Source organism: Centroberyx gerrardi, chromosome 16 (assembly GCF_048128805.1).
Source record: "Centroberyx gerrardi isolate f3 chromosome 16, fCenGer3.hap1.cur.20231027, whole genome shotgun sequence".
Taxonomy (NCBI): domain Eukaryota; kingdom Metazoa; phylum Chordata; class Actinopteri; order Beryciformes; family Berycidae; genus Centroberyx; species Centroberyx gerrardi.
Window position 1 is genome coordinate 7766054 of NC_136012.1, and position 12480 is coordinate 7778533.

Consider the following 12480-nt stretch of genomic DNA (forward strand, 5'->3'; position numbering starts at 1 on the left):
TATGGAACATTCCACGCGTCACCGTCCAAAACAAAAATGGCACATGCCTGATAATTGTGTCACGTCCACAATAACGAAGTGCGTTTATATCGAAAACGAAACCTAACTACGGTGTGATTTATACTGGTCGCTATCACTGTAGCTACAGTTACACGAACCGTTGGTCCCCTCGGTGTCACGGGCATGGCATTTCAAATATCAGCTCTGTTTTCACACATCAGAGTCCTGCCAACCGCCGGTCCTCTGTCCCGCAGCCGTGTTGACTTCCAGTGTGTCGGTGTCAAATTCAAACACTTTTTAAGCCTCCAACTGCCAAAGCGCCCGCTGCACGCCTCGGTCGGGGTGGGTAGGAACTTACCAACAAGTCTTCTCCCCGGCCATATTAACACTGCAAACCGAGTGGGGAAGTTTTCAACAACGACAGCAACACTTCGGCAGTCCGGCCAGGGGCACGGCTCCTCACCCCGGGGGAAGAGAGGCTTGCTGGGCAGGATCGCCCTCGGTGCACTCGGAGTGACCGCCGCCGCGGTGGTGTGTCTCCACACCGGGACACTGGTCGCCATGGCCCAGAAAGTCAACCTAAACTCCGCTGAAGGAGACTGGAAGGAGGCCAAGGGTGAGACTATTCAGTCGAGTGGGAGAAGATTTGAATATGTTTTATGTCAGGGAATTGTCCCCGCTCGTGCCCACTACAGTGTTCTCAGCAGCAAACGTCTCGGCTGAGACGAAATGACCGTAGCTTGCTGTCACGTGACTGAAACACCTGTCCTGTTATTGATAAAGAACTATAGCAATCCTATGATAACATTTATAAAGATACTGTACAACTATCACAACAATGAGTCCCTCTATGAATATTAAGCCTGTAGGAATATTATAGTGATTACATAGGAGATAAAATAGCATGAAGTGCCATAAGGTCACTATAAACTACCACAGACACACTATAAGGCCCTATAGCAATATTATAGTGATTTTTAGTGTTTAAACTTGAGCATAACCTTTTGCCCAGTTTTCCATCAGGCTTCTCTTCAGTCACTTTGAATGCCAAATGTGCCATATTTCCCTATTTCATAACCAAAATAAATATTTAGCAAAATGCTTTGTTTTGTAAAGAATTCTGCTGCTATTTCTCTCTCTCCATCATCGCTCTCAGACTTCTTGTTGTCGCTGTCTGTGGAGGAGAGGCGTCAGCACTACAGGACCTCTAACTATGAGCCGCTGGACAACATCCCAGTGTGGACTCCCACCCCAGGTCAGACACCCAGTCGAAATCATAGTCACCTTCATACAGGGTGGGGTAGATAGATAGATAGATAAATAGATAGATAGATAGTAAACTGTGTGTGAGTGTACATGTGAGTGTACATGCTTGTGTTTCTAGTTGTAGTTTTTTAATATACTACTTATACTTGTATAATACGTCTTTAATTGCTACCTCTAATTTCTACTTTTATGCTGACTGTGAGGAAAAACCACCAAGCCAAATTCCTTGTATGTGCAAACTTACTTGACCAATAAAACAGATCCTGATTCTGATTGTGTGTGTGTGTGTGTATGTGTGTGTGTATGTATATCAGTATCAAATGGTGCTGAGCAGAGCCGCTACCACAGGAATGAGAAGTTGGACCGGAAGATTTCCCTCTACAGTGGCGACATCACCAAGCTGGAAATAGACGCCATCGTCAATGCAGGTGTGTGTCTCCGTGTGTGTGTGTGTGTGTGTGTGTGTGTGTGTGTGGGGTGGGGGACCTAATCACTGTCACATCGACCTCTCGAAAAAGCCTTAATATAAAATAAGATAAAAAATTAGATGAAACTTTGTTGATCCGTGTGGGGAAATTAGGCAGATCAGGCAGCAAAGGTAATAGGATTCAGCAGTCAAAAAAGAAAAAAAGAAAAATGGAATATAAACACAAAAATAGAACAAAAAATAGAACATTTAATAAGCAAGCTGGTAGCGGGTGGGAAATATGGGGAAAGAGCATGGAATAAAAAGCCTGGAGCAAAACTGAGCCCAGCCTCCAGTCAGTGTGTGCATTTATGTGTGTGTGTGTGTGTGTACCTCAATTTAGCACAAATGTAACACCTGTGAGGGCAATTTTTACTGTGATTATGGGTACAATGTTGATGGAATATGTGGGAGGCACAACAACAAGCTTTACAAATGCTTATGTACTGTGAAGTTTTCTTCAAACTGAAGCTAAATAAAAAAAACAGTGGAAAACAAGAAAGACGGCAAACAAGCTCCCTGGATACTACAAGACTTGGCGAAACAATAAATAAAGCATGACTCGGCACAGCATGAACAGGTGTTGGGCCAATCAGATTGCTTGGATGAAACTAAATATTGTATAATGACAAGGGCTTTGGCCAGTATGTGTTTTTGAAGGATGACACCAAGGTTTTTGGATTGAACCCGGCGATAGCTGATATTTTGTGATGGTACTCTTTAAATTTGACCAATTTTATGCCAAAAAATAAATAAAAACAAATAGCAAGTATCCAGTGTTTCCCTCAGAAATCTACAAGGAAAATATATTCATGCATACTTGTGTGGAATCCTATTAAAATGTCACATTAGAATCAGTTCAGGCTTACCAACGACAAACCAGTGTAATACTGAGCAGTTATAGGCTACAATGAATATGTAATGTAACAAACTACATAATATACATCATATTAGAGATAGATGATATTGACAGACTGATATCTGTAATAAAAGGCCAATATTGGCAAAGGGACATCCAGTCTAGGGATATATTGTCTAACCCTAATAATTACTTTTTTAATGGTTCGAGGTATATCTTGGTATACTAGTTGTTTTCTAACATGCAGCAGTAGGCTGTATCTGATGTCTTTCTAGTACAATGCTGCACTCCTATATTTAACCATTAGATGGTGCCAAAAGCTAGTTTATTCAGTCTGGTGCATTTCCCACAAGGCTATTTGGGCATTTGGGGAAATTTAATTGGTGGCTTGGCACACACTCTGTATCAGGGGAGAATAAGACAGGCCAGCATGCCGAAATGATGCTCGATGATGAGGCTTTAGCACCGAAATGATAGATTTTCATTGGCAGCTGACTGTCGGCAGGTGTAAGCCGTGCCAGCATTGAGCGAATATGTTGATCATTGACTCTCATTTATGGGATTGCTCTGTGTGTATGTGTGTGTGCGCTTGCATACATTCGTCCATGCACGTGCCTGCGAGTGTATAAGCGGTCGTGCGTGCATGTGAGCAATCGTATTTCGTCTGTGCGGGCGCTTGCGTGCATAGGCGATTTTGTGTTGGGGTGTGTCTGTGTTTTACAAGAGTTTTTACAGAGTCCCACTATGCAAAGTGGCATCGAATTAACAAGAGGAAACAGCTAGTAAAGTGTCATTTAGCAGAGAGGACGAGGCAAGGTGAGGGAGGGAGAGCGAAAACCCCAGCAACGGCAGAGGAACCGCGACCGGCGGGGAGGCAGAGCGTGAGAGAGAGTCGACACGGCGAACGACAGAGAGCGGAGAGAGAGAAGAGTCTGAGGAGGGAACAGAAGAAGAAAAGAGAGGCAGGGAGAGGACACAAAGTAGTAGCCGCCTAGTATTGAAATCTCTTGACTGCATTGCCATGGCAACAAGCAGGTACAGGATACCCGCTAGGGGTTTGGGCCCGGGCAACAAAGTCAGATCATCCTTCCCGTCTTCCTGACTTGACTGACTGATCGGCCGGCCGGCTATCTCCACGGTCGTTTTGTTGACTAAGCGGCCGACCTTTTCTCTTGATGACTAACTGATTGACTAAGAGGCTCTGAGTGATTTCAGTCACACTTAAAGAGATACGCCGTCAGAATAAAAGACCGCAACGTAAAGACGTTTAGGGAGAAGAGAACAATTAGTTACTCTCATTCATGAATTTACCGTCCCGTAGTAGATGTATAGTGACGGCGCGGCATGGGCGTCATGGAGCAGTCAGCCCAGTCCAGCGCCTGTGGTTTTTAACATGTGGAGGAGAGTGTTGTGGATTTTTCCTGGCTGCTCTGAAAGGCCTTGAAGCATCATTTAGCCCCTAAGGCTGCAAACATTCAATTGAAGCCAACTGTGGCCAATTATACGGTGCACTGGCAGACCGATAGGCAAGTTGGGAGGGGGGCTTCCAGGGCCTGGCTGGTGGAGAGGAATTGACTACAGACCCACACACACACACACACACACACACACACACACACTTGTATACGCCCCTGCATGCACACACAGACACAAAAACAAAACACCACATAGAGGCCTACGAATGAACAGGTGCAAAGTCACTCAGTCATACACCAGTCCAGCCACCCTCTTTCTTTCTTTCTTTCTTCTTTCTTTCTTTCTTTCTTTCTTTCTTTCTTTCTTTCCTTCTTTCTTTCCTCCCTTCTTTCCCTCAGTCAGCGCTGATCAATCAGGTGAGGAGGGCGTTGCAGGGAGGTTGGGCGGGTTTTTCTGTTTGTCGTTTGTGTCGTTCTCAATAAAGATTGGATTTACAGTAACTCTCCCCTTCTCCTCCTCCTCCTCCTCCTCCTCCTGACCCGCCCCCCCCCCCCCCCCCCCTCCCTCCTCCCTCCACACTTTTACAGCCCCTGGCTCCTGCCCGCTCCTATAAAACACTACAAACATAAAAACCCACAAGCACTTAAGAGCCGTCCTGGTGGGGAGGGGGGAGGACGGGGGGAGGAGACGGCAGGCAGAAACATCCTCCTCTTTACACCCCTCAATCACTCCGTCCGGAGAAGGAGAGAGCACAAGAGAGAGATGGAGGGGAGGATATATTGTCTCTGATGGGCTTGCTGATTAAGATGGATTGCGCAATGAAATGTCATTGGAGTGATGAGTTCTCGGTGTGTGTGCGCGCGCGCGTGTGTGTGTGGATACGACGTCTCGAGCAACTAACTTTGCATTAAAACCTTTTTTCAAATTGATTAAATGCAAATTTGCTTAGCTCTACTGAGCTGCATTTTCACTCGCAAAAAAGTTTTATTCCTCATTTCCATTCCAGCACTTACTTTCAGCCACCGTTATGTTTATCGTGTTTGACATTAAATGCCATTTATTTTGGCCTACCTTTTTCTTTCTCGGCTTTGAATTGAAATTTAATTGAAAAGATTTAAAAAACCGAACCGATAAGTTCTCTGGGTATTTTTGTGAAGCGGCCTTTTCTTTTTTTCCGGCGGAGCTGCCTCGGTGTGCGAGAGTAAATGCGGCGGCAAAGTCTGCTGATAAATCTTTCAGGCTAGACTATAAAAAACTTTCCCTAAAATTAAGCCGTGCACCGTCAAGTGATAAAGTATATTCTGGTCCTATCTCAGTCTTTAGAACTGAACCACTTGTCATCGTCAGAGCTTCAGCTGCCTGCGAGTCTGTGGGAGTTTGTATGTGTGTGTGTATGCGAGGCCGACTGTGTGCATTGCATCTTTGTATGTGTGACAAGATTACATATGTGTCTGTCTGCGTGTATACACCTGTGCACAGAAGCACCTGCCTGTATCTGCTTGTGTGTGTGTGTGTGAGAGAGAGAGAGCATAAACCTAGGTCTGAGAGTGTGTCTGTGTGTGGGTGGGGTGCGAGTGTTTGCATGTATGTGTCCCGGGTGGAGGGGTGTTACGAGAGTGTATGTTTGTGTGTGTGTATGTGCAGGTGTGTTTGCACCTTGTTTGTGTATGTGTGTGTGTGTGTGTGATACGGTCTCCCAGGTATTCCTCTGCAGGTCAGAGATAAAGCTGTTGGTTGCCGCTGGAAACCCACTCACCGTGGCAACGGCTGAGAGATACAAGATTAGAACCAATGGTTTTCCCGGCCCGCAGGTGACAGACGGGGCGAGAGAGGGAGTCTTGTAACTTCCTCACAGATACGCCACCTAGAAAGAAAGTGCTGATTGTGGACAGATGAAGGGAAGGATGGAAAGGGGAATATTTTCACAGAGAGAAGCGCCCAGCGGTGCTCCACAGAGCGCCTTGTTTTGAAGGAGCAGAGTATGGTGGGCTATCAGGACAAAAATGCATGTACAGGCGAGCTCGTTCTGACCATTCACTGACTTTACAGCATCTGTGATTTTCATGAAATGACTTAAACGTGAGATACTGATCTAAGCCTGAACGTAAGCTTGATTCATAAGGAATAATAATAAAGTGTGGGCATGTAATCGACACGAAGGCCAGAAGTAGACCCTACCTAAAGTCACAATGACAGCAGCATCGTTCTAACCTGCAGGCCACGTGAATTACTGTGGATGAATAAGATTAAGTGCATGGCAGTACAGTATTTATGTGTGTATTACAGGGGGAAAGTGTCTGTAACATATTCATAAATCTACATAAAAAGAGCTTGTTTTTTTTCACTATGTGCACAATGTAAAGGAAAGCTGAAACAAACTACAGTACAGCCACAGACTACAGCCAGACACCAGTATAGTTGGTTACAATGAAATGGTTTTTGGAGTATGTTTGTCACTGAATTGAATGTCACAGTCATTTATTTATCATTTTATCAATTTGAATGGAGTCAGTACACCAGAAAACAACTGACGGTTGTAGTGGGTCTTGGGCGATAGAGAGGACGGAGGGATCGGCACGTTGGCGTTGGGAAGGCACGGATGGCCGGACAAGCAGACGCACAGACATCAGCGGGACATCCGGTAGAACGGCTGGAGGAGGGAGGATGGAGGGGGGACGGAGGGGACGGGCGCAGTGATCCTGTTTGCTGATTTTAAGAGGATAATACAAGGCTAACCCTTGGCTCTGCAGGTAGAGCCCCTTACAAGAGCATTACCTTACAGTAGCACAGCGTCGCGCTCCTTCTGCAAGGCTTCACTGATTCTTAGCTGGCTTTGTCAGCGGGGCTTAGCGCTGTGCTTAGCGCCAAAATCAGCCTGGCAGACATCCCTGCTTTAGCCACGCTGCTCGGATGTGTATGGCGGAGCGGTCGTTCCAAATTGCTTCAGGCGGGCTAAAATGATTTCTGAATCTTCACCTGGGCTTCGTTTTCTTCATTTGACTGGAGTAATAGAGGACAGACAGTGGGAAACTTTGAGTGCTTAACCACTTTTATAGGGATTCTCCAGAGTTGGGCCAAGGATTAAGTGATTTTTTTTTCCCAGGCCCTACTTTGAAGGCTACAATACATGAATCTCAACTCCATAAGCCAGTTATTGTCCATGTATGACCGAAGCTGCACAGGTAGTGATTATTAGGGAGTTTATCATGTCCTAGCCAGCTGTAGTAATTGTTTTTTTCTTACCACTGAGGCACCATTGAGGCAGGTTTATTGGTCTGTCAGTCATATTTTATCCTAAGATGACTGCCTCTTTTTCATCAAGTCTGTGCACTGATCTAAGGCCTTAATCAAGGAAGGTATTGTGATCAACCCAGCCTCCCTGGGACTAACAGGGGTCTGAGGAGGTAAGAACAGAAGCTGCTCTGGCTGCTGAGGTCCCACAGTCCCCATAGCGCGCTCTCTCTCTCTCTCTCTCTCTCTCTCTCTCTCTCTCTCCCCCCCCCCTCTCCGCTGCAGTTACCGTACATCTCCCCTAGAGCTCTTGTCAGCTCCTCTTAGGAGAGGCTCACATTACAAGATGCAAAATGTCACACCAAGTTTGCCATCGCAGACAAATACTCAACATTTGTGTGTGCTCTAAGAAAGCCTCAGACAGAAACAATAAAGTGTGTGTGTGTGTGTGTGTGTGTGTGTGTGTTTTGCCTTGTTTTCTTAAATGTGTGGGGGGTGATTAAATTAAGGCAAGACAAATTAAAAATCTTCTAGTGGCTAACACCCCTCATCAAGGTTTTAGTGAGACTTAATTACTTGATTCTGTAAACATTCTGATGCGGTTTACTCAGGGGTCAGAGTTATATTGTTTACTCAAAAAGTGAAAAGCCAGTCGTAAAATGTTTATGCTGCCATAGTGAAGCTGAACAGAGTCCAGATCCCAGGTGTACTGCACTGTTTCTCCCTACCATAGTTACTGTACTTGTTCCCTTAGCTGTAGTTCCTACAGCAGTATCCCCACTGCACTGACATTGTGTTTAGTGAAGTCGGGCTAATGGACACGTTCTCACAATATGCCCGTCAGACTGTCTTAAACACAGCACTCACAGAGGCAAATTGGCATTTCTGGCGCCGCTTCAGTTTCTGCGTAAATGACGGGCCGTCAAAACTTATCCCAGCCCACTACCGCCACTCTACCTACAACAAAACCAGTCTTTCAGTGTATATTCAACAAGCTGGTGAATTGGTAGGACAAATGCCAAAGCATTGGGCAGAGCGCGCCGAATGGAGACGTTGACCAGTGGTCGGATTTTTCAGTGGAAAGAGGAATTTGCCGTGCAAAAGCCAATAAAAGAGTGTCAGGGAAAATCCATCGTAAAATATCTGCTCTATATGGATTTTAATCAGCGAGGTCAGTAGTAATCAGTGGCAGCTGTAGGCAGGGTCACCAGCACTGCTGAGTATTGTTGGAAATTTTCTCGATAACAGGCTACCACTTCATATACTTCAAAGTTTACACCGATTGTGAAATAAAAGCACATTTCACTGGGCATAAGGTACATTATTTCTGTGGTATTTCATTTCAGCTGCTTTTCTATGCAGAGTACAGACTCTGCATAGAAAACCTGACATCCATTTGGGAGTCATTTAAGATATTTGATGCTATACCTTTCAATTGAAATTAATTTTGATACCAAAAATCGGTACAGTACCAAGTTAGGTGTTGGATTCACAGCCCCAGTCAGCAGAGAGAAGAGGGCATCTGAGGACGTTTTGACATTACAGGACTTCATGTGTTCACACAGCTGCTGTACAGCAGGCTCTAGGGAAATCACTAAGATCGTGAAGGTCTTGAAAAGTCTTTCTTCTGTAGAACAGACTAGACTTGAATGGAATGGAGGCTGTGTATATCGAAGGTACACTTCATTTTGGAATTAGAAATTAGAAATTGAATCTTTGTATTGGTACAGTAGCTAGATACTATGGAGCTATGCTTGCTATAATTACCGTGTTCCCTGTATAGTAATATTGCATTTGGAGAGAGGTAATAAGTAAGCTAGACTAATTTCCCCATATATTAGTTTTTAGGATTTTAACTCAAATACTCCCGATAAAAAAATAACTTCTGAAATGAATATGAAATGACTCTCAGACTCCCTCTTGAAATGGCTCATTTGTGATGGTAAAGCAAATGAAAGGCTGTAGGCGTATTTCATATCTTTAAGGCTTTAGATGATCAGAGCGCCTCTCTGAGGAATCAGGTTCTGTGCTTCGACTTCGCTTAGTATCTGCTAAACTGTGTTTGCGCCTGCCATTTTGTTTTATCTTCAAGATTTCAGCTGTGTTTGCTCCGTAGTTTCTTGAGGTTTGCAATCGTCTGCACTGGTGACCCCTGTCTTATCTCAGCCTAAATCTAGACACTTGATTCTCACACTCTTTCAGCGCTGCGCTCAATTCATGTTGTTTTGTCCACTCTGTCCCCTTCTACTATCTGTGTCTTTGCCATGGGCAAAGTTCGGAGGCTGCAGTGGCTCTGTGACTTGGCTCCAACATGCATTTAGACAGTGCTGCCGCTCCAGTTTTTTAGTCCAGATCTGTCTGAGTTAATTACGGTACAACTGTCACAGAGAGACCACTTTACTGGTCATCCGGGTAGCGATATTAATGTTCTCTGTGTACTGAACATTTTGAGCTTTCAAGGTTCAGTGCCCCCAGTTCCCTTGAGACACTCTGGTGTCCGGTTTTTATCTCAATTTGAGTGGTGAAGCTGGAGGAAAAGGTTAGATGCTCCTTGCTGGTTTGTGCATCTCCAGGAGTTGCGTCCTCTCCCTTCCCCCTTCTCTCCCACTTCCACTTAGACTTCATCGCAGGGCCGTGACCCGACAGAAGCAAGACATTGGCATTAGACAAACGGGCCTCAATATACAGCTTCAGATTGATTTACACCCCGACACTGAGAAGTTAACATACCCCTGGAGAGTTAATCCCTAATGATGTCCGCGTCGGTAAATAAACGAAAACACAGAAGCCAAACTGAAGGAGTTTGCAGAAAAGCTCATTCGTGCTAATTATTTCTCTCCCACCCCTCCCTCGTTAAAAGCTTTCCCACCCCTCCGATCAATCGCCACTTTAGCGCGGAGGAAGGGAAGGAGGAAGCGCGAGCCTCATTAGCCTGATTGGGCCGGTGTGGGAGACGGAGAGATGGAGTGAATGAGGGAGTAAAAGAGAAGAGGAGTCAGCTTGATCATCAGCACTTGGCCCATCAGAGCTACGGTCATCAACGCGGAGTGCGGTGTTCAGATGTGTTGGTTTGTTTCGCGGAGTTGGGCCAGGTGATGGTCCTCCGGTCTGGGCTGAACTAGTAATGGACAATGCTGGAGTTAGTTTTGCTATTTCCCCTACTCTGGTAAAGGCGAAGATTGTTGGTGGGGAAGACGATTCCCGGTCTGCACTTAAAGGGAAATTATGGTGGAAAAAGTTCACATTGAAAATGGCTGGCTGAATGTAACCAGTGGGTTGATATTGTATTTTGAAGGCTTACAGCACTACAGGGCGTGATCCCCTGAGGTTTTCACAGTGGGGCAGTATGACTCGGATTGTAAAGCCCCCAACTGTCAAACCTGTGTGTCTTCCCCTGTGTAGGTCAGGGTTCAATTCCCTGCAGTGGCACTTAATGTACTGGGATGCCTCAGTATGCCTATAATCCGTTTTGCCTCCCTACTTCTTTATAACAATAATAGTGTACTGCCTGCCCTTCTTTAGAAATATTGGTTTTAGTGCCAGACAAGTAATCGGCAGGCATTAAGGCCTTGGCTGCACATCCAAAGTCCTCGTCTCCTTGGCTCCTCAAGTCACATACTTCGGCCCAATAACAGTTCTTGAAAAAATGGAAGATGAGCAAGGCCACAATCACCTGATGAATGGCTTTTTTACTGAGTATATCATCTTTTGGTGATTGATGTTTTTCATTTAGACTTTTGACATCTGAATACAACCCCGCTTCACGGAACCAGCCGTGCAAATAATTCTGACTAGATGCGAGACACACGAGAAGGAACGAGAAAAAATTAGATATGGAAATTAAAAGCACATTGGGGGGACGATTATCCTCATTGTATGCGGTGTTATTAGAATAATAAAGTATAATGCAGCCCGACAATAAGCCTCCATTTTCTCTCATCTTTGTAATCATAGCTTACTGAACAAAGTACAAAGGACGCATCATTGTAACCTCTCAAATGGGTTTTGAACTAACCCCGAATCCTCTCACCCCCCACCCCACCAGCCAGTATAAGGGGCCCTCATTGTCTGCCCACATGTTCTCATCACATGCGGCAATTTGGTCACATAAGCACACACGTGCACACACACACACACACACACACACACACACACACACACCAAGTACACACCAAGTACACACAGCACACACTGGACACAATTACCATCTTATAATTGCCGTCTATCAGGCGTTGTTTTGAAATGGTGCTCGATGCGCACGCTGTCGGCCCGGCTGCATTATCAGAGCTTAGGAAATGACAAGGCTATTTATAGGAGCTATTTATCCACTTATCCTGTTGTTCCCCTTGTCCGCGGATGGAATGGGGCCCCCCGGTTAGAGCCGGACTGACAGACAGGTTGATCAATCAGAACATGAAGTTAGTACAGTATGTAGCGTTCAAGTGGAAGATGAAGTAGACGATGACGGATATAGTGCAGCGAGTTGCTTACAGCGGGCTTTCACAGGTCACAGGGTTTAGCAGCGCTCGCATCAAGATAGTGGGATTGTTTGGAATAGGTTAGTACAGTATGTAGCGTTCGATGCAGTCAATGACGGATATAGTGCAGCAGGTTGATAGTGATGATGCAACTCCAGAGAAAAGAGAACACCCATCTGGTTCCAGCCTGATACTGTAAACTACATCTGTATTGTCACTGACACATAAGTTGTAGATTTAGCCGACTTATGATCTTAAGCTGTTACAGAGCCAATTTACATGCAGGTGTTATTGGTTGGCGGCGGCCTCAGTCGTGTCAATATACCAGTTTTTTAAATGCTAGGTCCTGCTGTGATTCAGGTTTTTAACTGGTACACTGGTGTGTGTCAGACTATTTTAACCTCTTCTTCCCTGCTGGCCCCACCACTGGCTCCATTACAAACGCAGGTTGCACAGCCAAGCTTTGTTCAAACCCACAGAACTTTATTTTAAATTCTAGTCAAGATAACACGTTTTCCAAAGACACCAAATGTGTCATGCTGAATTACAGGGAAATGTGTATAAAATGATGCACAAACACCTAGATTTTTTCCATTTGATGTAATGGTGCAGCCATAAAAACATGGCGTCTTGTATTTTAATATTTCATTCAATATAAGCAGCTAGAGCTTTAAGAAAGAGTTGGAACAGCAGATACAGAATGTGTATGTGACATTGTTGTACAGTTAGGATTTTTTTTTTTCTAACTTTGAAGCTATTTAAGG

General features: G+C 45.0%; 1 protein-coding gene across 3 annotated transcripts in view; it reads left to right on the forward strand.

The window, feature by feature from the left end:
- The first annotated feature begins 83 nt into the window (after positions 1-83).
- Positions 84-12480, forward strand: part of macrod1 (mono-ADP ribosylhydrolase 1) — an 87780-nt gene continuing 75383 nt past the window's right edge. Inside the window, exons 1-3 of one of the 3 annotated variants that reach the window (XM_078289092.1) lie at positions 84-616; positions 1157-1255; positions 1581-1694. In XM_078289092.1, the coding sequence (XP_078145218.1) occupies positions 184-616; positions 1157-1255; positions 1581-1694 (646 nt within the window). In that variant the 5' untranslated portion in view covers positions 84-183. The remainder of the gene's footprint in view (positions 617-1156; positions 1256-1580; positions 1695-12480) is intronic. The other 2 variants (XM_078289093.1, XM_071927143.2) reach the window with 2 other exon arrangements.